The sequence below is a fragment of the Canis lupus genome, chromosome 18 (genome assembly GCF_048164855.1).
Source record: "Canis lupus baileyi chromosome 18, mCanLup2.hap1, whole genome shotgun sequence".
NCBI lineage: Eukaryota > Metazoa > Chordata > Mammalia > Carnivora > Canidae > Canis > Canis lupus.
Genome location: NC_132855.1, coordinates 14,973,563 through 14,999,061, shown reverse-complemented (window position 1 = coordinate 14,999,061; position 25,499 = coordinate 14,973,563). Strand labels below are relative to the sequence as shown.

The window sequence follows — 25,499 nt, the reverse complement described above, 5'->3', positions numbered from 1 at the left end:
GAAGCTGAGTTTTATTTTTTATTTTTCTGAAGCTGAGTTTTAAATCTCATTCAAAGTTGTCATAGCCTTTAATGTGCCATTTAGGCCTGGCTGCTGCAAAAATGAATCAGACGTGATTCTGGTTCTTCAATTATCAACCAATTTTTTAAGTCAGTATGATTTTTTTTTTTTTGAGTACCTAAATCTATTCTTTATGCAACTGACCACTAGTGGCCAATGACCACATTTCTTTTTCTCTGTGAGTCTCATTGAGTCAGAGATAAGACAATGCCATTCTCTGATATCGACCCTGAGAATATGTTTCCTCCTTCTAATGCCATGCACTAAAAAAATTAGAAGAAATGGAAAATAGGAGTTATATTGTATTTCCAGAAAGGTAATGGAAAGTTACTCAGCATTTCAAAACCCACAGCTTCATTGGCTTTGACTACATAGCCGTGTCTTAACATGGATAGCATACCACTTTCTGAAAGAAGAAATCTGACTGAATTTGTTCTGAGGCACAGATATCGTCCATGTCCACGGTCCTGCACTCGGGATGTGATTTATTGTTTGGGCCTCTCTGAAAAGCAAAGACAGAATGGAGGCCTTACGTGGATCAAGAGGTTGATAGACAATTCCCATTTTTATGCGCTGTACGCTTGGTCTCCTGAGGGCTAGTTTGGATATCACTGAAAAAGTTGAATCCAGACTGTCTCCATCTTCCTCCCATGTGAGAAAAATCACACCAATGAGCCCTTTGGATATTATATTTCTCAGAGGGTAAGGACAGGAAAGTTTTCTGAATGACTTTGCCCAGCATTAGAACCTGATACTTCAAAGTTCATTTTTGCCATCATCATCACTGTCTGGGTATGGTATCAAGTTCAAATACAGCTTGGACAGCTTTCGTTGGTTTAACTGGTATTAGGTTTAAAAAAGAGTTTTTTCTCCAGCAGACCCTGTTGCTTAACATTAAATTTGTTTTTTTCCCCTCTTGATTAGGGTAAAATTCTCAACAGAAAAGGATGCTGCCCTATTTGCACTGAAAGTAAGTTTATTCCTTTGGAATTTGCTATTAAGATTTGTTTCACACTTTGTAATTCCACAGGAAAAATGGTGGTATAAGTTTTTGCACATTTTGTGTCTCTTGATGTGGGCTGGGATCACCCCACTTTCCTACAGACATTGTAAATCAATTTACGATCCTCTTATAAAAGCACAGTTGAGATATTTCCATTATAGTTTGTTGCTGATAGAAATTTAGAAGTTCAGTGGTCTGATCAGGTTTTCAGAAGGACCAGATAACTTAATATACATTTTAACTAATAGCATCTGCAGTCATAGCAGTTAGGGTGATATCCAGTAAAACAAACAATATACATAATCGGGGAGGGATTTCCCTTCTATTGTCATAAAGCCAAACAGCTACACTTCCTCTTCCCCACCCCCATCCCCACCCTCTTTACCTTTTCACCTGCACGCATCCAGTCTTACTGTTAGTGAAATGAAATGAGGTCTTTAGACTGGCAATGGTTTGGCCATCCTGTTATTTTCAAATTGAGTTTTTGAAGGTTCTCTCTAACATGGCTTAATTCTGAAAGCTGGCTGAGGCTGTACTGCTAATCACTCAGATTAGAGCATAGCAACAAGTTCAGTGTTATCCCCACGTATTGGCATATGACTAAGAAATTGCCATTTTCGTGCTTTTCAAATTCATAAGGTTTTGAGACAGCTGATATTTTATTATTTATTTAATAAGCTTCGGGTATACAGCTTTATAATTAGACATCTGTATACACTACAAAGTAATCACCACAGGTCCAGTTACCGTCCATCATCATAGAGTTGACCTCCTTCATCTGTTTCACACACACAGCCTCCCCCATCCCCTTCTCTTCTGGCAACCATTAGTCTGTTCTCTGTATCTTTAAGTTTGTTTTTATTTTATTTTTTTTGTTCGTTTTAGATGACCCATAGGAGTGAAATTATGTGGCATTTATCTTACTTCATCTTACTGATTTCCCTTAGCATAGTACCCCCAAGGTCCATCCATGTTGTCACATGCAAGATTTCACTCTTTTGTGTGGCTGAGTAATATTCCATTATAGAAATATACCACATGTTTATCCATTCACGTATCAATAGACACTTGGTTGTTTTCATATCTTGGCTATTTTAAATAATACTGCAATGAATATAGCAGTGCATGTATCTTTTCAAATTAGTATTTTTGGGGATCCCTGGGTGGCTCAGCAGTTTAGTGCCCGCCTTTGGCCCAGGGCATGATCCTGGAGACCCAGGATCAAGTCCCATGTCAGGCTCCCTGCGTGGAGCCTGCTTCTCCCCCTGCCTATGTTTCTGCCTCTTTCTCTGCCTCTCTCTCTCTCTCTCTCTCTCTGTCTCTCTCTCTCTCTGTCTCTCATGAATAAATAAATAAATAAAATCTTTAAAAAAAACAAATTAGTATTTTTGTATTTTTCAGATAGATACCCAGAAGTAGAATGGCTGAATCATAAGGTATAATTTTTTGAGGAATCTCTATACTATTTTCCACACTGATTGCACCAATTTACACTCCTGCCAATGGGGATGAGGATTCCCTTCTTTCCATACCCTTTTAAACACTTGTTATTTCTTATCTTTTTAATAATAGCCATTCTAACAGGTGTTAGGTGATACCTTATTGTGGTTTTGATTTTCATTTCCATAATAATTACTGATGTTGATCATCTTTTTATGTGCCTGTTGGCCATCTGGATGTCCTCTTTAGAGAAATGTCTATTTGGAGCGACCCTTTGCCCATTTTTTAAAAATTGGGTTCTTTGTTTTTTTGTTGTTGAGTTGTACAAGTTCCTTATATATTTTGGATATTAACCCTTTATGAGATGTATAATATATAAATATCTACTCTCATTCACTAGGTTGTCTTTTCATTTTTAAGATGGTTTTCTTTGTTGTACAGAAGATTTTTAGCTTGATGTAGTCTGCACTTGTTTATTTTTGCTTATGTTTTCCTTGCCTTTGGAGTCAGAATCACAAAGATGTCACTAAGACCAATGGCAATGGGCTCCTTGCCTATGTTTTCTTGTAGGAATTTTGTGGTTTTACATCTTCTATTTAAATCCATTTGAGTTAATTTTTGTGTATAGTGAAAGATAGTGGCCTAGTTTCATTCTTTTGCATGTGGTTGTTCAGTTTTCCTACAATCATTTATTGAAGAGACTGTCTTTTCTCCATTGTGTGTTCTTGGCTCCTTTGTCATACATTAATTGTCCATAAATGTGTGGCTTTATTTCTGGGCTTTCTGTTCTGTTCCATTGATCTGTATTCTGTTTTTGTACCAAAAAATGTGATTATGACAGCTTTGTAGGGTTTGAAATCAGGGAGTGTGATATCTACAGTTTTGTTTTTCTTTCTCAATATTGATTTGGCTATTTGGGGTCTTTTGTGGTTCCATGTAAATTTTAGTATCATTTGTTCTAGTTCTATGAAAAATGTTATTGGTATTTTGATAGGGATTGTTTTGAATCTACTGACTGCTTTGGGTAGTATGGACATTTTAACACCATTAGTTCTTCCAAGGCATGAGCATGAAATATCTTTCTGTTTATTTATGTCTTCTTCAGTTTCTTTCATCAGTGTCTTTTGGTTCAGTGTACAGGTCTTTTACTTTCTTGGTTACATTTATTTCTGGATATTTTATTCTTTTTGATATAATTATAAGTGAAAATTTAAAAAATTCTAATATTCTGTTACTAGTATAGAAATGCTACAGATTTCTATATATTGATTTTGTACTCTGCAACTTTACTACATTCATTTATTAGTTCTAATTGTTTTTCATTGGATTCTTTAGGGTTTTTTATATATATTATTTCATCTGCAAATAATGACAGTTTTTTTCTTCCTTTCTGAGTTAGATGACTTTTATTTCTTTTTCTGGCCTAATTTCTTTTTTTCCAACACTATGCGGTGAAAGGGGACATTTGTATCTGGTTCCTGATCATAGAAGAAAAACTTTCAGATTTTCATGGTTGAGTATGATGTTAGCTATAGGATTATCATATATATCTTAATGCTAAGGTATATTCTCTCTATATACACTTTGTTGAAAGTTTTTATTATAAACGGATGTTAAATTTTGTCAAATGTTTTTTATGCATCTATTGAGATTATATTATTTTTATCTTTAATTTTGTTAATATGATGTATCCCAATGATTGATTTGTGATTATTGAACCATCCTTGAATCCCTAGGATAAATCCTATTTGATTGGATTTGATTTGCTGGTATTTTTTTGAGGATTTTTGCATCTATGTTTAGTAAGGATATTGGCCTGTAATTTTCTTTTTGTGGTGTCCTTAACTGTTTTTGGTATTAGGGTAATGCTAGCCTCATAACATGTATTTGAAAGCTTTTCCTCCCCTCAATTTTTTTGGAAGAATTTGAGGCTAGGTATTAATTTTTTGAATGTTTGGTAGAATTCACCATTGAAGCTATTTGGTCCTGAATTTTTGTTTCTTGGGAGGTTTTCAATTATTGTTTCCATTTCCTTATTAGTAATTCATCTACTCAGATTTTCTATTTCTTCCTGATTCAGTGTTAGAAGACTATATGTTCCTAAGAACTTATCTATTTCTTCTAGGATGTCTAAAAGCTTGTTGGCATATAATTGATCATCATATTGCCTTATTCTCTGCGATCAATTGTTACTTCTCCACTTTCATTTATAGTTTTATTTCTTTGAGTCTCCTTTCTTTCTTTTTTTTTTTTCTTGACTAGTTTAGCTAGGGGTTTGTCAATTTTTTCAAAGAACCAGTTCTTAATTTCATTGATTGTTCTTATTGCCTTTTTAATCTTGATTTCATTTATTTCCACTGTGATCTTTATTATTTCCTTCCTCCTACCAATTTGTTAACTCCATTAGGTGTAAAGTTAGATTGATTATTTGAGATTTTTCATGTTTCTTGTGGTAGGTCTGTATTGCTGTGAACTTCCCTCTTAGAACCACTTTGGCTGCATTCCATAGATTTTGGTATGCTGCATTTCTTGTTTTCATTGTCTCTGGGTTTTTTTTTTTTTTTCTTTTTAATTTTTAATTTTTCTTTGATTTTTTTGATGACCATTTGGCTGTTTAGTAGCATGTTGTTTAGTCTTCACGTTTTTGTATTTCCCTTTTTTTTCTTTTCTTCTTATAATTAATTTCACACCATTGTGGTTTGAAAAGATGCTTGATATGATTTCAATTTTCTTGAGTTTATTGAGACTTTTGTGGCCCAACATGGATCTAACCTGGAGAATGTTCCATGTGCACTTGAGAAGAATGTGTATTTTGCTAGTTTGGGATGGTATGTTCTGCATACATCTATTAGGTTCATCGGGCCTAATGTGTTGTTTAAGGCTACTGTTTCCTTATGGATTTTTTTTGTCAGAATGATCTGTCCATTCCTGAGAAGAGGATATTAAAGTCTTCTGCTGTTATTATATTAATTTCAATTTCTCCCTTTAGATTTGTTAATATTTGCTTTATGTACTTTGGTGCTCTTATGTTGGGTGCATGTATATTAAATTAATAAATCATTTAATATAAATAAACCTTATATTAACATAAAAATGTTATGTCTTCTCTATAGATTGACACTTTTATTGTTATGTAATGCCTTTCTTTGCATTTTATCATAGTCTTTGTTATAAAGCCTATTTTGTGGGCACCTTGGGGGCTTGGTCAGTTAGGCTTCTGATTCTTGATTTTGGCTCAGGTCATGATCTCAGGGTTGTGAGCCAAGCTCCATGTGGGGCTCTGCACTCAGCACAGAGTCTACTTGTCCTTCCCCCCTTGCTCCTCCCTCTGCTCACATGCTCTCTTTCTCTCTCTCAAATAAATATAAATAAAATCTTTAAAAAAATAAAGTCTGTTTTGTCTGATATGAGTATAGCTAGTCCAGCTTTTTTTTTTTTTTTTTCATTTCTGTTTGCATGGGTTATCTTTTTCTATTCCTGCTTTTTCAGTTTGTGTGTGTCCTTAATTCTGAAGTGAGTTTCTTGTAATCTCTTTTAGGCAGATAGCTTTCTGAAGTGTTTCATCAAAAGAGGAATATTAGTAATGTCATTGTCAAATTAGTTCCATTGTATAAGCAGGATTAACAAAGCCAAGAAATCTATTAGAAACTATTTTATGGACTAGTTAGCCTTCAAGAAGTGGGCTCTGATGATGGTTGAAAGCAGCCTTCATAAAGGAACAAGTTTTTTCATTCCACATATTTAAAATCAGATAGATAAAAGTTATCTTGGTTTTATTTTTTGGATAATAGATAAATGTGAGAAATAATAAATATATTTATTATATATTAATTAACATAATATATTAATATATTTAATAAATATATTATATCTCACTATTTTTTGAGACAGAACTATTAAATAATTGTACATTATAGACTGGATAAAAATGTTGATTGAATTAATGAAAATTAAGTCGCAGATTTAATAAAATAATTTTTCTTTAAAGAGAATGCTATATATAAAATAACTCAAAGGAAGCGAACCAAGTATGACTTAATAGAGCCCAGCAGTTAGTGCAGAAAGAAGAATTAACTATGATTAACATAGCAGTTTATTTCAAATGGTATACAAATTATTACATTTAATCATCCTTCCAGAGACTCTCTGAGGAAACTTTGTTCATGGATAGTTCAGAGGCTACCTCCAGCTTCATTCCTTTCTGGCTGAGCAGAGTAGAGTTTAAATTGATGAGATTTTCCTTTCTATCCATGTCAGTGAAGATGTTTGCATTTCTCTAGAAAGTATTTCCTGATTGAAGCAGACACAGAGTTCAAAGGAACTCCCAGGATTTTCTACCTAACTTTTTCAATTTGCACGAACACAGATAGGTTATATCTGCTAATCACAGTGCTGTTAGGCAGGATCACTGCTTATTAATTTAATAAAAATGTATGACCAGTCTTGTGCAGAAACAGCCCAAATCTTGAATTATCTGACTTTATGTCAAAAGAATGAAGGAGATGATTATTGAGATAGTGGAGAGAAAAGTTACATTTCATTATTAGTTTAACCACTATGAGCTTTTCCATATCTAGAATAATGGTGGCTTATCAGAAAAAAGAGAGAAAGAAAAGAAATAGAAGGATGGGCATGACAAAATCAAAGCAAGTTTTTAACCAGTCGTATTAAATATTGTATCTGTAAAACATGGGAATGAGCCTGACTTCTGTCACTAAGAGAAGCAGTTGGCAAGGGAGAAAATCATCCAGCTGTTAGGGTACCAGGGAGACCATTGACTCTGTGCACCTGCATCCAGCAGGTCAGTGCGGGAAGAGCCCAGGCATGTGGTTCTTTGTCCAAATCTACATGATATCATCAGATGGCTATTTCTCAATTTCCTTTGGTGTTCTTTCCATCTGTTTACTCTCTCTTGCTCTCCAGCAGTTCGTCCATCAATGCTGTAAAACACATTCTATTGGCAAGGTTTATTTATTCAGACTGAGTTAAGAGATGGGATGACTTTCAATTTTTTTAAGCAATGCCCAGATTTTCCTAACACATCAGGTAGACTTATTCTGATGTCCTTTAGCTATGGCCTAAAGATCTCCTATTTTGAAATTCCTTTGGTATTATTTTTAGGATCCAGAGTGAACTCTTGGGTTCATTTTTTTCTACTCTATCAATTACAAAAGCTCTTTTGACACACAGGTTTCTAGAATATGAAGGCTGAAGTACAAACTAAGGCTAGTGTTTTCTAAACTAGAAAAGTTTTTTTTAACTTATTCAAACAAAATCACACATACCCATACACACTCATTAGTTGCTGCTGAGTTTTCAACCTCAGCATTCTATAATTTGATTAGTTCTTTGTCATGGGCTATGTCCTGCACATTGTGTGATGTTTGGCAGCATCTCTGATCTCTGCCAACTAGAGGCCAGTATCACTTCTCTCCAGGAGATTATGGCAATCAACAGTGTCTCCAGACACTGTTTGCCATATTGCCAAATGTCTCTTGGCACCCTTCCCCAGGGCAAATGGTTGAGAACCATTCGTACTCTTCTAACAGGAGTAACAGCATGGCTGAATGCAGAAATAAACACCTGTTGTACTAGGCAGTAACTTAGCCTCAAAACACAGTGAGTAGAAGAAGTAGGAGACCAAAGCTGGTGTAAAAAATGGCAGATCAGAAGCTTTTAGATTTAATTGAGTGTGTTTCTATTTTCATTGCTTAGCCCTGCAAAAAATGATAAAGGCATAATTAATCTTGACTGATTAAAAGTCAACATCTTTGCTTTAGTTGCTAGGAAGCTCGAAATAAATTCGTAGCTCACCTCTAATGGCAAGCAGTTTTTGAGTAATAAGCTTATTCCCGACTTCATCATATATGTCTACCTTTATGTGCTTTGAATTATTTAGTATGTGTGCCTGTAAGCTTATGCCCAATCCTTTTTGGAAGGAGGCAAGAATAAATATTTAAATAATGCATATAGTTTTATACACAAATGAAAAGGATTGGTTATACAGCTTCAAATACTGTAAAACTTACTTCGATTATCTGTTGTTGTTAAATGAGCATCATGTTATTCCAGCAGAGGTGACATTGAATTGTCTGTTTCTAAAATCCTATAGAATTACTGCCTTGTTGACTGGGCTAGTCTGTCTTGGTAGTATTTGGAGAGCTTGCAGACCTCTGTAAAGAACAGCAAAGAGGAAACTTGAAGTAAATGGGTAGCACATTTCTACAGGCCTCTCTTTGCAATAGTCCATGATAGTGGTAGTTTACAATTCAGTAGGTAAAAAGCAACAATTGAGGCTCAAACTTGTACTTCTCATAGTAGGGCCATCTTCGTGGGGTTGATCTGCATGGGCAATTATGATTCTATCAAAAGCGACACCAAAAAAGTCATCTTAAAATCAGACCTGAAGGAAGAATGAAAAGCATTGTTGTCTTTTAATAACATGGACATTCTCTCTTTCTCTTTGTCCAAATGAAAAGACTTAAATTTGGTTTGGGTGATTTATTTAAAATAAAATATTTGAAGTAAGCTAAACAAACTTTATAAAGCTTTCATGCAAATGCTGTTTCTTGCCAAAGTAAGAGCTATAGCCTAGAGCAGATCCCACTCTGCCTGGGCTGGGCGTCACAAGGCTGCGAGTTGGGTGCCAAGAAGGCCACTGTCTGTTGTGCATGTAGCACTTGGTTTAAGTAAAATGTTATCTTATTGTGAGTTGGCAAGCGGTCGGTGAAATCTCAACCTAACCACCCGGCAGAGAGACCTGAATCAGATAAATTCTTTGCTGGCTGAATGTCTATTTTCAGACATGGAAATAATACTTAGTGGCAAAGTTTTCACTGATAAGAGCGGTGTGTGTGTGTGTCTGTGTAGAGAGGGAGGGAGGGACAGAGACATGTTGACCAGGAGAGAAAATTCGATCTCTTCACCATGTCCAAGACCAGAGGCAATGAAAGGCAGCGCAGATGTGGATGCCCAAACCCAGACACTATAGACTCATTAAGCTGCGCCTGTAGCTACATCAGCCCTAACCATCAGAGTCCCAACTCAAAACGAAAGTTCACGATTACATAACAAAGAGGCGGGTAGGGTATAGGAGCACAGATGCGCATTTAATTGAAATAACCTCGGCTACACGTCCCACAAGTAACAGGAAATATCAGATTTCAGCAACTCACGGTGCAAGGAGGCTCACAGTTGCCAGGTGACTTTTTAAACACCCCCAGGGTTAGTTTCCAGCTGTGCACAGTGTTGGTGTGCCTGCTTCCCAAGAGGACCCTTGCCTGCTGTGTGCACCCATCACGGGTGCTGTAGAATTGCCCTGGCTGGTTTGGGCACATCTCACTTAACTCCCTGGGCCTGCCTACAGGTATCTCTAATTAAAGAGTGGCTGTAGGAGGGGGAATACAACAACAGTTTAACAAAACTGTGACCTTGGGGCCCATTTTATGAGCAATCTCCACTGACAGAGGTTCTGCAAATTAGTAATTCTGTGTTTGAGCGAGGTTTCTGGCCCCCGGGACTGTAAGCAACTCCAGGTCCCTTAACACCAAGGGTCTGTCCTTAACTCAGGAAAGCAAGGAAATTTGAAACCAGAGCTCAAGATGCTTGTAAGAATAAGAATTTGTGGTGTTGACTTTAGCCCTGCCAAGGAGGTGTTAAGCTAAGTGGCCACTGAAGTTTCTGCTTGAGCATCTGGAGGTCGGTTTGTCACTGCTCCCGAGGCCCAACCAGCAGACAGAGGGGGCAAATAAAACCCAACTGTGTTGCACGAGTGGCTAGGAAATCCCACCCCAGCAGCACTGGAAGGGGCGTGAGGATACGAGTTTGTTTGCTGTTTGATATGCTGTTCTGTTCCAAGGGGTATTGTTGCTTCAAATTTTCTGGCTGTGGGTTGGTGCAAAGCTGAAAGAGGAGCTTGAGGGTATTAGGGGTCATCTTTTATCCAACACCTATTGTGGTTCCTACAGGGCATTAGTACTGCTCAAGTTCTGACAGTTTTATTTTATTTTATTTTATTTTATTTTATTTTATTTTATTTTATTTTATTTTATTTTATTTTTTATTTTATTTTATTTTATTTTATTTTTTATTTTTTTTAAGTTCTGACAGTTTAGTTAACAGTCATCATCTTCACCGTCATCATCATCATCAAATAACAATAATGGCAAGAAATGCAACAGGAGCAGCAGCTAATATTTTTTTTTTTTAGCATCTGCTGTGTCTAAGCACTGTTGTGGACTATCTCATTTGATCTTATTTGTTTGATCCTCATGGCCATCTTAGAGTCAAATAATGTTGTGAGCTCCTCAGCTGACGAACTGAGGCTTAGTGGTTAAGAGACATGCCCAACGTAAGTGTGGAGCTTGAATTTGTACAAGGAAATCTGGCCCCAGGACTGGCCGGAAGGTCTACCATTGGCTTCCTCATCATCTGGTTCAGGTGAATGACCAGCTGTGGTCAGGAAGGGAAGAAAAGGTCCTAGAGGGCTTTCTAAAGGTAGGGATTAGAGATTGGAGAAGGATGTTAGTAGGAGTTTCCAATTTGAGAACATTTCCCTCCACCCACCCTGGAGGAAATGCCCTCTCAAGTGCCCAGGCTTTTGTCTACCTGGTGCTACCTCCACCTCTCCTCAGGTGCAGAGCAGTGCTGGGTGGTATGGTCTGTGCTCGCTGACAAATGAAACTGGCTTGGTTTTCCATGTCCACTCATTTTTTTTTTCCAGATGTTTTTTCCCTTTCTGGCAACTTAGAGGTGAGGTATTTTCAGTGCCAAGGTGAAGATGTCTCCAGATTTTCTTATGTACAGTTTTAAGATACATACAGTTTTAAACTTGATATAACTGTGTAGAATTTCTACCAGGAGTGAAAAAGAAGAGCAGAGTTGCTCTGTCACTCAAACTCACCACTATTTCAGCATTATGGTATTGTATAAATGAATGAACCTTAATTTTGAGGTCAACCCTTTCACTTCTCAGGTGAACAAACTGAGGCTCTTCATAGTATTAACTGGAAGAGCTGGATGAGGACCTGCTCTTTTTTTTTTTTTTTTTAAACCTTCTAGTCCAGTATTTGGTCTAACACATCATATGACCTCCCTGGATCTTTGTTTGGGAAAGCATTCTTAATATAAATGCACCACTGTTAAATCATTCAATTAAAAGTTACTTTCTCTCATTCAAGTACTGACCAGGCTCAATCCTGCTTAACTTCTGAGATTAGAGGAAATTAGATTAGATTGAGGGTGGAATGGCCAAGTTGTCTAATTTTGAAAGAATAGGTTTGGAACAAAAAGAGATATATAAATTCATTACTAGACATCTGATACATTTAGTCAAGGCTGCCATCTTGAATTTTAAGAAAGATGCACATACCCAGTTTTGACTGAAAAAAACTGGTGACCTAAACCCCTTAGCAGTGGTAAACCTAAAATACAGTAAAGTGACCAAACAGACAATACAGACCCTAGACTCTCAAACCAATACTACATTTTATAGAAAATACTGTATAATAAATTGCACGTTACTGAATGGAAAGCTGAGGCAGATTTATTCCTCTATGGAGGTCACCTCTACTATTAGCAAGATAAGAACAACAGAAGTTGTTACTTCTGTTGCCACTAAAATTGCTCCTATTGGGCAGCTCCAGTGGCTCAGCGGTTTAGCATCGCCTTCGACCCAGGGCATGATCCTGGAGTCCCAGGATCGAGTCCAGTGTCAGGCTGCCTGCATGGAGCCTGCTTCTTCCTCTGCCTGTGTCTTTGCCTATCCCCCTATGTATCTCTCATTAATAAAAAAAAATAATAGAATCTTTAAAATAAATAAAAAATAAAAAAATAAAATTGCTCCTATTGCCAGCAAATATTTATTGAATGAAAATCCATGTCAGTCTGTGCTGTGTTAAACATTCTCCAGGTATCCTGACATCTAATCGTTGCAACGATCCATGAAATAGAAGCTCCATTTTACAAATGAGAGATCTGAGTGTCTGAGCAATTGAATAGGGTGAGGGCAGCTGATTCCCTGCTCCATGAGACTCCAAAGCCAACATTTTTAAGAACTGTTGTTCTCCATGGACTACATTTTTATTCATTTCAGAAGTTTGCCTCCAAACATATATGAAGCTTGCCAATTTCTCTTTCTTCTGCATGACTAGAGAGCCCTTGTATGTGCTCACCTTTTAAAAACTTAACTACAAAAAATAAAAAAAATAAAAAAAAAATAAAAACTTAACTACATGTGTGAGGTCACTTCACCCCCTGTCTCTTGGGTTACAATACTTGAGTTCTAGCCTTCCTGGGAGTTTGGAGAAATGACTCATTAGCTTCACAATGCAGTTCCCTTTGATGTGAAGTTTTAATTTATGAACATTCTTCTTATCACAGTCCCTCCTTGGTTAGTACTCCACCCCCAGCCACTGTTCCACTCCTCTGCTCTGCCCTTCCACATTTGTCCTGAGAACACGTATCTCTTCTTTTGTTTTTGACCTTTTCATCCTGCGTGCTCATAGCTCTGACTCCCACAGTACCCTGTCTGTGTAGTTCTCTCTCATACTGCTTTCTGAGGACCTTAATATGACTTCTTGACAAGATGCTAATACGGTGGATCTCAGCTTTTTAAGATTTTTTGGAGGCCATGTCCTTCTTTCAAAGTACTGCTTTTGAATTTTATTAACAGTTGCTACCTTTGATTCTCCTAATTGTCAGGGTTGGGAGTTGGATGGAGGAATGAGTGGTTGTTTCCAGCCCCTATCTGTTGACTGAGTTCTGGCATCCCTGTTACCCCAGCTGCACAGGTTTGGGGCCTTAATGTTATTTCTCATGCTCTTGGCATTTCTCTCCCATGTTGCGAATCAGTCATCAAGTCAGCTTGATTGTCTCTTTGTATTGTTTTTCTAATAAATAATTTCCTTCCCATTTCCATGGTAGCCAGAGCTTCATCCTATTGCCTGCAACTGACCTCGGTCTTTTCTCCTTCATCCCTTCCTGCGTGCCACTGGCCTTTGCAAGAGCATACGCCAGCTGCCTTCACTGTCTCTTGCAGTTTCTCAAAGTTTGTTTTATAAAATGCTAGTGCTGAGGAAGAGTAATGAATAATATTTTCAAAACATGGCTCTATGATTAAATACCTGAGGGAAATGCCAGGTCAAATATGTTTCTTTGCTGCAGAATTTGCAGAGCCCTTTATATGCCAATGCACAGGGTAAACTTTCAGGAGGGTGATGGAGTATGGAGTGCCTCCTGAACTAATTTGAGCCACAGAGATTTTTTTTTAATTTCTACTTATTTTGGCAGAGCAACAGGCAGGATTGATGTTTCATAGGAAACACATTAAGGAATGTTGGTTCTTTGGAATATATTTAACCTTCTCAGGCTGGCAATACATCCCAGGCCAATTTATTTAGACAGTTTGGGTATCTCCCATATTCCGAAGTAACTCCCCACTCTGGTCAGATAGGTCTCTTGCTCTTCTTGTGCAAGCTGCCACATGACTTGATTAGCATTCTTCTTTTCCCCCAAAAGTCTTATTCCATGCTAGCCCCAAATCTACATTTTATGTTATCTTTTATAGATGGACTCAACTCATGTTGTCTTTTCAACAAATCTATGTTTTATATGTACGTTACAGTCTTAGCACTATTTTAGCCAACAGGGGATGTCTATTTGCTGGATTTGTGTAACATAATTATAAAACTAATGATAACTATTCTCTGAGCATCTCTTATATTCTCAGACTTTTGCAATGCGATCTTTATTTTTATAACCAACCTGCAAGGTAGTTGTTCTTAGACTCAAGTTACAGGTGAGTAGACTGATATTGGTAGTCTGTGCATGATTTTGTAGTCATTAAGTGGCAAGACTAAGATTCAAATCCAGGACTGTCTTCAAAGCAACATACTTGAAGTTTGCAAAGCTCTAACGTGGCTCTAAAGTTGGAAGCCGAGTTAACTTAGAGATGTGAAGCCCGCCTCTTCAGCTCAGGTGCATAGCTCTCTTAAGTGATAAATAAGAATTTCTGGTTTATAGACAGCAGATATATTAAGATCAGAGCTTGGACAGCAGGAGTGGCAAAAATGCATCTTCTATAATAAGTTCGGTTGAGTGTCTGGTATTCTGGAAGGTGCCCTAGAGGAAATGGATTAAAAACTGGTACAGTCTCTGAGTTTAGAAACTTGCAATGTAGTTGGGGATATGAAATATAAACATACCAAATAAGAGAGCCATATGATATAGCTTATAATTAACTTCTAGGTAGTGTTTTTAAATGGAAGGTGATGGATTCCTTGGTCAGTCTTGGGACAGATGGCCATGATCCTATACATTTGATTGGATAGATTCACTTGTGTATATTTGGGAGGAATAGTGCCTACATATTTTTTTCAGGTTCCCAAAGAGCTCTGTGATTCTAGCTAGTTAACAACAGCTGTGTGTTGGGATGCTGTGGTCCAGGGTTATCAGTGGAAGCATCCAGTGATAATGAGGAAGGCACTGGCCTCAGAGCCATAGAGACTAGGTTGGACTTTGTCTTTACTGCTACGGGCTATGTGACCATGGTCAACATGGCCACCTCCCTGAACTCACTGGTCAGGAATTAGGGTAATGATATACAGTGTGCAGAGAAGTAGTGAGGATTAAGGGAGATAGGGAAAATGTGGAAAGAATCTGGCATGGTGCCTGGCATAAAGTAGTCACTTTAGATGAGGCTCCTTGGCTATTTATTGCTAAATTTATTAATTTCCTATTGCTGCTGTAGCAAATTACCATAAGCTTCATGACTTGAAACAACACACCTTGTTCTGAAGGTCAAAAGTCTGAAATGATTCTGAATGGGCCAAAATGAAGGTATCAGCGAGGCTGTGGTTCTTCTGGAGCCTCTGGGGGGAGAATCTGTATTCTATTTTTTTGTTTGTTTTGTTTTCCACCTTTTTCAGCACCTAGAGGCCACCCACATTTTTTGGCTTGAGGCCTCTTTCTATTTTCAAAGCCAGCAATGGCAAGTTGAGTCCACCTGTTGCTGTGTCCCTGTGAGACTCATTTTTCCTGCCTTTCTCTTTCACTTTTGAGGACCCTTGAGATAACATTTGTCCTGCCTGGATTATCCAGGAAAATCTCCTCGTCTTCAGGTCAGCTGCTTAGCAACCCTGATTTCATCTGTAGCTTTAATTTCTTTTTCTGAGAACATTCATTACTGTCTAATTAGTTAACTGATTAAGTAAAATCCTGTTGATAACCTGCTGTATGCTAGTCACTACCCATCTATTTTAGTGAGTTCAGTGTGGGCAGTTTATTTTTTCTACTAAAAGGTATCCTTTAATTAACCGATTCGTTCAACAAATATTTATAGATACTTAATATGTATGATGGCAGGCATCGCTGTGAGTAATGTGGAGATGAATCCATGTAATATATATGTATATACCTCCAATTTACAAGGCAGTGTGCCAGGCACTGAGAACAAAGTTTACATATAAGGATTTTAAAACCTGGTTTAGGAGTTAAGGACACATTCTAACTATATGCTAGGGAAAAAAACTGAATTATCATAAGCCTGTGATGGGTTTTGCGAAGATATTTTTAACCCTTAAACTGAAAAAAACATCACGTGTCGATAGGGTAGAGCATTTGAAATAAAGACTGGCCCAGATCATCTGAGCTATGTAGTCAGTTTTGCCTTTGGGGTTTTGAGGAAAGAGAAATTACTTTGGCTAAGGCATCGGGAAAGGTGCTATGGGGAGTCGGCATTTGCCCCAGGAAGTGAAGGATCCATGTACTGGGAACCATAAGTGTGAGATAGGTGCATGCTCCTGTAGGAGCACAGGTGAGAGGTAGGGTAGCCCTGGGCTCAGGTGGGAGGCCCTAGGAAGTCTGCTATGATTTTGAGGTTGGATTTATTTTAGATTAGATCTTGAAGGTAGGGACTTCTTTCTTTGCTCCTCCGTTTGAAGTTGGTGAGTATATGGAAAGTATGTGAAAAGACATTTACTCCTTAATGGTAACCCTACTCAGCTTTTACGAAAGATGTGTGTTAGTTTCAGATCCCCACTCAATTTTTTTCAAAATCTGTTTTCATGTGTAGATTTGTAAGTCTATCTGGCAAATTATAGATTGGTGGAAAGAGAACCACTACCCTCTTCCTGCCCCCCTCCCTCCACCCTACCTGTTCACAGAATAAAGTTAGATTAAGGTTTTACCTAAGAAGGCAAGGAGGCAAAATCTTCTAGGTATCCAGGTGCCACTTAGTGGAGCATCTGTTGGCCCTCAGGTCCTGTGGGTGAGGAACACCTCTGTGTCAGGAATACCTCTGGGTGAGGCCAGAACCTCTGGCATGGAGACGTTCAGTCCTTGCTGGGCCACTCACAGCCTTTTTAGGTCAGACGCTTACATCATGTTCAGGAGGAGCCTAGACCAACAGCATAAGGGCCTGTGTTAAGGGCAAAGTTTTGAATCCCAGCTTTTCCTTGTTCTTTACTCAAACTTGGCACATCACTGCGAATTTTACCCACTTGGGTTTCCCTGCATGACACAGCGATCCAGAGTCCCACAGGGCCTGTTTCCCTGCAATTTGTATTGAGAGGAGTTTAAAGCCATTATTTTTTTTATTTGATAGACTTTTTTTGTGTGTGTGATTAGGGTATTTCTGGAAATGTGCTGATCTGCGTGGTGTTGTGGTAGCATAAGTAGGAGAGACTGTCCTCTTTGCAGAAGTAAAAGATGGAGGATGGCAGTCATTGTGTATGTTTTCAAAGTGATTTTAATGATGGGGGAAATCTTGTGACATGTCAAGTGAAGAGGAAATAAAATTTCATGTACAGGATAATCTTGACCACAGTCAAGATTAAAGTACACATACACACACACATAAGCACACAAATTCAGCCCAAAATTGTAAACAGTGGTTATTTCTTGGTCAGTGAACCATGAACAATACTTTTTTTCTTCTGTTTTTGTTTGGCTGTGTTTGGGGGGTGGGGGTTTGGAGGCCTTTCGATTTCTTTTATTTTCTTTATAACATGGAGTTGTATAATTTCCCCTTAATTTTCTTTGACGGATGTTTTGGGAATAATCACTGCTCTCAGAAGGAAGGCATTTCATTAGAATAAATATACTCATGGCAGAAATACATATACCTGATGAGGTTAAGAGAAAAATATTGGAATTAGGTTTTTAGAAGCAGCCTGACTCTTTTAATTCTCATAGTGATCTTATTAAAGTATGTAACATCAAAGCACTGGTTTAATCCAGTATTTTTCATTTTTTAAGACAAATATTCATATTACAAAAGTATACCTAATCACTGTAAATAGTGAAACGTAATGTAAATAATAAGGTAAATACACATAAACAAGAAAGAGGAAAATACATGTCACACGTAATTCCATTACTTAAGAGAAAAAATACTACTCTTAATATTTGGGTTTATATACTTATAATGTTTTTTTTATGCTAAGACATTGTGTACACATAAGTAAAACAAACCAAACCAAAAATGGCATTTGATGATTTGATTTAAAGGACCAGGAAAAAACGTACTACTACGTGTAAATTGGAATTTTTCCCTCTATTCTTTGACTTACACATATTCAAAGTTAGTTATGGAATGGTCCATTGGTCTAGCTCCGACTATCATTCCAAACTTTCCAGGAGAGTGTAACCTGACATCTGGACATTTTGGACTGCAGCTTATTTCACTGGGTCTGCTGGGGACAAAAAATACACACACACACACACACACACACACACACACACACGAGCTTGCAATGTTCATTTGTGTCCCTTAAGGGTTACTCTAGCTTTTGTCCTTCCCAGCTGGGCAGGTCTATGTAACCCCGAGATTCTCACTTCAAGTCATTCTCCTGTGCATGTGTTCACGACTCCTCCAGGCTGTGGCATAGGGACCTTGAGATGCCAGGAAAAAAAGCCAAGGTTTCAAAAGTACTTTAGCTCATGATACAAATGGCCCCACATGTAACACATAATTCTCAAGCATCTTCCTAGTCATGAAATTTTGTTGGCCTCTTCTATCTTGCTGTTACAGAAAAAAAACCATTCTGATCTCCAAATCCCTCTCTTCTACAAGTTAGGGCCTCTTGAAAAATATCTTCCCTGACAGCCCAGTTCACACGTGACTTCCCTTGCCTGGTCTCCCTGGATGTCCCTCATTGCTTTCTGCCCAGCTATGAGTAAGCTCAAGCTTCCCCAGGGCCACTGGAGGCAGTACATTTTCTCTTGCTTCTTTGAGGATTTGCTGGGTCAGATAACTGTCCTTTTACTACAAGTGCCCACATTTGATTCTTAAAACTGTAACAACAACAAAAACAAAAACAGGAAAGCAAAAGGAAGAAAGGAAGAAAAAGTATTACTCATGGTTCTGCCCCTGAGAAATAACCACAGCTGACAATTTTCGCGTGTGTGTATTTGTCTATTTATTTTAACACAGTTAAGATTACCCTGTAGACAGGGGTGCCTGGGTGGCTCGGTCAGTTGAATGTCCCACTCTTGGTTTTGACTCAGGCCATGATCTCAGGGTCGTGAGATCGAGTCCTGTGTTGGGCTGTGTGCTCAGTTGGGAGTCTGCTCAAGATGCTCTCTCTCTTCCTCTGCCCCTCCCCCCATTCTCTTGCTTTCTCTCTCTAAAATAAATAAATAAATCTTTTAAAAAAAAAAAAGATGATCCCGTAGACAGAATTTTGTTTCCCATTTCCACTGAACATACCATAAACATTTCTTCCATCACAAACATTACCATACACTTTTTCAATGACTAGATAATAGTTCACTTTATGGATCTACTACCAAGTGCTTAGCTACTTATAAGAGACAATCTTAAATATCCATTTTTTTATGATGTATCCAGGATCACTAGGCATGTAAAACAGTGCTAGGGGAAGTAGTTAATTCTCAGTAAGTGCTAACTAGTACTGGTTTTGTTAATGATAATTTTTAAAAGATTTTATTTATTTATTCATGAGAGACACAGAGAAAGAGGCAGAGACATAGGCAAAGGCAGAAGCAGGCTCCCTGTGGGGGAGCAGACGGTCAGCCACTGAGCCAGCCAGGTTGCTAATGATAATTTTGATGCAGCTGTTGTCAGAAAACCAGGAGAAGCCATGGGTTGTCTCTGGTGCAAGGATTGCCACTGCAGAAGGTGTAGGCATCCCCTATTCCTGCATCCAGCTGAGAAGGGATTTCCTCAGAAGTATTTCAGCTCTCATTAGTATCTTGGCCTTTCCAGGCTGAGCTCCATCTGTTTCAAGCTCAAAAGCTCAAAACCCTTGATTGGTTCTGAGTCTTTGAAAACTCTGAAAAAGCCCTTCTCTTGAATTTGGTGCATCTGGTGGTCATGTTAACGGTCTTTTTGTAGCACATGATAGTATTAACTCAGACCTAGATTTTCCTGATGCCACTCAGGGTGTCCCAAAGAACTGCCTTGCCCCTTGTTGACCAAAAAACACCATTTCCTTGCCAAGGAGAGATTCCTTGTGTTAGACTGTGAGGGAAATGTGTGATAGGACAATTTTGAAAGCACTCACATGGAGAAAGGACTGGAACATGCATTCTGGGGTGGTTAGGTGGTGTGGATATCAGATTAGGAAGGTGGAGGTGGGGTCCAATGTGAAGCAACAAACTGAGTAGAGTTGGAGTCACTTGGGATAAAAAAAAACAATCAAGAAAGGGACAAGAAGGGAACAGAAATGGAGGGCACATTAAAATTTCGTTGCTAAGCTCTCCAAGCTTCTCCCCCCCACCCACTTCTTCCACCCTCTTACCCCAAGTAATACCTTTTAAATCTTAAAGTATCTGCTCATTGAAACTCTCCTACACACCAAACACTGTATCTTTTTGAGTCTATCAGATACTGACAAGGAAAGCTTAGGGCAACTAATTAATTCACCAGATTCCAAATACATGTGATTTATGTGGCGTCAAATGTAATTGACATATGAAATGACATAATGTATCATAAAACAACATTACTCTCCAAACACTTTAGAAATTAAAAGCACATGTTTGCCTTGGATCCCACTGGTTTTGTCCAATCAGTTGGCACATCCTCCCTCTGTATTGACTTTTAATTCTTCTCTTACATATTCAGAGCAATTGCTGATAGGATAGTTTCGTATTCTGAACCGTGCTGGTGTTGACTGGAAGTTGATCTTTTTATTTAGTTCTTTTATCATGTGGGTTCCTTTATCTAAATGAATTCCTCATTTCCTGGTTGTTCATGCCTCTCTGCAAACAGATAAAACATCTTTACATGGAGAACAAATCAATGCCATACATTGTTTTTTAAAAAAAGAAGCAGTATTTAATTTTCTATAAAAATCTTTGAGAGGCCACCTGGGTGGCTCAGGGGTTGAGTGTCTGCTTCAGACTCAGGGTGTGATCCTGGAGACCCGGGATCGAGTCCTGCATCAGGCTCCCTGCGGGGAGCCTGCTTCTCCCTCTGCTGTATCTCTGCCTTTCTCTCTTTCTCTCTCTCTCTGTCTCATGAACACATAAATCTTAAAAAAAAAAAAAAGTCTTTGAGGTGCCCCTAGTATAAAACTTTACCTTGGTTTCACAAAAAAATTGAATGAAAGGTATTTTGAAATGATGAATGCTTTGGGATTTCTTAAATTTATTAAATGATGGCTTTTACAATTTATTTTTATCCAATTTTAGGTTTTGAGACACTGATCAAAATATAGGAGCCTTGTATTTGTAAAAAGAAGGAAAACATAGATACTATCAATTTCATCAGTACTTTGTTTCCTAATGGTATTAAACATGTATCTGCTCGGCAATTCTATTATTGGTCCTTAGTGAATTAATACACCATGAATGAATATAATACCTTAAAAAATGAGTAACCTCTAGAATACCATATTCCACATTTTTCAAATCAATTCAATGAAAATAATACTATTGCTTTGCTGTATTGTCATTTGCGTTGCTACCTTTTATTTATTTTTTTGTTTCTGTTCATGTGGCCTATGAGGGAAGGCCAGTTCTGTGTACTGAATTTCCTTACCTTCATTTCTCCATCCCTTACACTAACACCATAGAAACATCATATCAAGTCTCCAAAGTAGACATGGCTTTAGAATTTGGAAGTGTCACGAATAACCTTTGAGTATGCAATACCTGAGGTATTGCATGTCCTGGGAGGTGGGGTACAGACGTTTAAAACAAGCAAACTTTTTTTTTTTTTTTAAGCTGCTTTCCACTAGTGTGAATCTGCTAAGGCCCTCCCTTCCCTGGCAGGTGCCCCCTCTGGGGTTAGGGCAGGGCCCCCTGATTGCTCTTTCGAGTCCTGTGCTCCGCTCACGACCTGCTTTTGTCTCTCACTCATCCGCAGAGCCCGGCGTGTGCACGGTGTTCGGAGATCCCCACTACAACACTTTTGACGGCCGGACATTTAACTTTCAGGGGACGTGTCAGTACGTTTTGACAAAAGACTGCTCCTCCCCTGCCTCGCCCTTCCAGGTGCTGGTGAAGAACGACGCCCGCCGCACCCGCTCGTTCTCCTGGACCAAGTCGGTGGAGCTGGTGCTGGGCGCCAGTACCGTCAGCCTGCAGCAGCACCTGACCGTGCGCTGGAACGGCTCGCGCATCGCGCTGCCCTGCCAGGCGCCGCACTTCCACATCGACCTGGACGGCTACCTGCTCAAAGTGACCACCCAGGCAGGTGGGCTCCGCGGCCCCCCCCTGCCTCCTGCCCTCACCGGGGCCCGGGCAGGGGCCGCGAGGTCGCTGGAGCCCCCGGTAGGCCGTGGGGCCCCGCGCCAGCCGCACCAGGCTTGCAGCCCGCTGACACCCCTGTCCCCCAACAGCAGCCGTGCTCTGCAGCTTACCTCCTTCTTGGGTTTGTCACGATGCTAGGCCGTGGGTGTCCAGCTCGGAGTTGACAGTGTTTCTCCCAGCTCGGCCAGTAATGTGCACTTTCACGTCTGTGAAACGTGAGACGTGGCGTGTTTTCTGGTTAGCATCTGTCCAAGGGCGGGGGGGGGCATCCTCAACAGGAAAGTGCAGATATGCGGGTGTGCCGGTGGGAGTGTGCGTGGCTGTGTGACCAGCGGTCCTGGCCATTCTGGACCCTGGGGAAGGTGCCCGCTGAGTCGATGGCTAGAACCACTCTGGAGGTTCTGCTGGAGGATGCTTAGGGGGCTCTGAGAGCCCTTTCCCCCAGCCTTGGGTACATGGAGCTGCTTGCTGCTACCTTTTCTCAGCATCTCATGTGGCCTGGGGCCTCCTGGACTCTGTATTTCCACCCCATGGGCAGACCCCCCGCCAGGCCAAACTGTGAATAGTTGCTAGTGGGTTACTCCTAGGGGCTCAGGGAAAACCCTCGTTCTTGCCTGTGGGGTGCCACCAAAAGGGGCTTCTTAGAAGCAGAAGTTCATCCTTCAATATCGGCCCCAAAGAATGAATTCAGCATATTTACACATTCAGTTACATCATGTGTGGGTCCTTCCGCGCTACCCTCGGTTAATCCATGTTGTTCGTCGATTTGATACTGAACTGCGTGTTCTTCTGGTGTATGCTATTTCTGTCAGCGTGATACTTGAGGAATCAACATATTTCTTGCTTTTTATATTGATGAAAATGTAACCGTGTAAAAGCATCAATTGCATTCCAGTTCCTTTGGATAGTGAGGATCCAAAAGGGAAACACTTGATAGAACAGGCACTTTTGGGGGAACTATAGAGACTTCTCTGCCGCCTATTCAGAACGCTGTTAATTGTTTCAGTTCAAGCCAAAATACATTTGACAAATTGATCTGAGTTTATGGAATGCCAGCTTAGCTAAACAAAGGCAGGAAGCCAAGGCGAAACCCAGGGAGCTTTTATTTAGAGAGCACAACATGGTTTCAGTGAGAAAAAGTTAAATATTAATGTATTGGAGCATTCTATAAAGGGAGAAGGATGTCCAACTTCACTTTGAAAGTGGCAGGTGTGAAGAGCTCTATTTATTCAATTTTAGAGGGATTAGTCCTCTTCAGAAAAATTCAGACACCTGTTGTTTTATTCAAATGATATGTCCCTCTGTAGATGTAGGCCCTGGTCATTTCTTTGAAGAAGGCAACACTTTGTGGCTCCCCGTAAATTGTGTACAAGATGACTTATTATTACAGAGTACTAATTAGAAGCACCTTGCTTATCAGTTTGCATGCCAGCTGAACACAGTGGATTCTGCTGATATGGAAATTGTTGGTCCACCACAGTCCAACGCTCACAGGGATCCTGGATACTGGAAAATTGCTAACAGTCTAGGAGGTTCGATACTGTTCGGCCCCTAGCTGGCAATACCTTATGGAATAACTGTCCTCTTGTCAGGATTCCACATTGTAAAAATGAGTGAAGGTTTGAGGCTGCTAAGAAAATAATACTAGATCATAAACACCATAATTAGATTAGTGAATTTAACTCTTCTCGCCCTTGAATTCAGTTTTACAATTTCCTTTATTTTTTCCATCTCTTACCATGTTGCAAGTAAGTTACGTGATGCCCGTAATACCCAGCTGAACAATTTCCCGTAGCATAAACTTTCGGCTTCCTAGGGAAAACCGTATTCCTCTGGGCTCTAAACTTGCTTCGAGATTATACCTGGAACGGAAGGATTCCATTTCCAGACCCTAGTCTTCCCCCCAAACCAATCTCCGTTTGTACTGCCCCTGAGGGATATTTTCTTTTTATCACCTATTGATTGTCCATTTAAAATATCATGGTCTATCCTTGGAGTGTTCTTATCCCATAGATTATTATTTTTTTAATTTTATAAACTCATATGATCAAAGGGCCTTTTCTTCAAAATAGCAGCTTAAATCAAGCCTACAGCTGGAGGATGGGAAATGGGGAGGAATGACTCCTTGCCCCTATGGTTTATGAACTCGGCACTTCATGACGGAATCATTTGGCAGAGGAGCACAGGTGGCTGTGCAGCTTGGTGGGATTATGCAGGAGTTGCTTACCTAATAACGATCGGGGTGGTACAGAGGGCACAGAGCAGGCTTAGTAGCTTGAGAAAGCACTGCTCACCCCCATCACACTCCTACCCCAACTCTTGGCGCTTAGTGAATAATTTAAAAATATTTCCTTTCTGCCATCTGTTCACTTCATCAACTCTACCTGAGAGAGTTACGTCAGATCCACCCGAAGGCATTAACACGTGGGAGTGTGGTTTTTTATTTTACTTTTGGTAGAGTTCTATACTTTATGAACCCAGAGACTACATGTATTTTTCTTTTTCTTTTTTTCCTTTGGTGTAAAACCTGAACAGAAAAACCATCCATTTTTAAGCAACATGATGGTATGTATGTCTGTAGATTTTGTACCTCCTCTGTCTTCTAAGTAAACAACAGGCAGAAGCAACAATGACAACCGAAAAACAAAAACAACACAAGAACAACAACTCCCCTTCCCTCCCCTATCCTCCCCACCCCTCTGCTCTTGCCAAACTAGTGGTCTGGAGCCTGGTCACACATTTGAAGGGTAAAAAACAAGTTGGTAAAACATTCACTGGTGAGAAGGGATAATTGGAAGGTGCCTCGTGCAGTGGAAGGAATGTGGTTGCTGCTTACACCCCCAGATGGGACATATGCTGCGGCTTTGGCCTTCTGACTCTGCCAGTTATTTCTACCTAATTTCCCAGGCAGAGGAATTGGGAAACTCATCCCAGCTGCAGAAAGGGACTAACCCCGGCCCCTTCCACAATGTTTTCATCTCATCAGATGCCTATTTATTTATTTTTAAAGATTATATTTATTTTTATATTTATTTAAGAGAGAGAGGGAACGAGAGAGGGAATGAGAGAGGGAGAGAGAGCACAAGCAGGGGGAGTGGCAGACAGAGGGAGAGGGAGAAGCAGGCTCCCCGCAGAGCAGGGAACCCAATGTGGGGCTCCTTCCCAGGACCCCGGGATCACGACTTGAGTCAAAAGCAGACATTTAACAGACTGAGCCACCCAGGTGTCCTAAGATGCCTCTTTAAAATACCTTTTGGAAGAGCAATTTCTTCAATTA

The 25,499-nt window shown here is 39.5% G+C and overlaps 1 protein-coding gene across 3 annotated transcripts in view; it reads left to right on the top strand.

Annotated features, from left to right (window-relative positions):
• BMPER (BMP binding endothelial regulator) overlaps positions 1-25,499 on the top strand; it is a 244,347-nt gene that overhangs the window by 141,132 nt on the left and 77,716 nt on the right. For 2 of the 3 annotated variants that reach the window (XM_072783516.1, XM_072783517.1), the window contains exons 11-12: positions 985-1,030; positions 21,837-22,166. In XM_072783516.1, coding sequence (XP_072639617.1) covers positions 985-1,030; positions 21,837-22,166 — 376 coding nt within the window. The remainder of the gene's footprint in view (positions 1-984; positions 1,031-21,836; positions 22,167-25,499) is intronic. The other variant, XM_072783518.1, reaches the window with a different exon arrangement.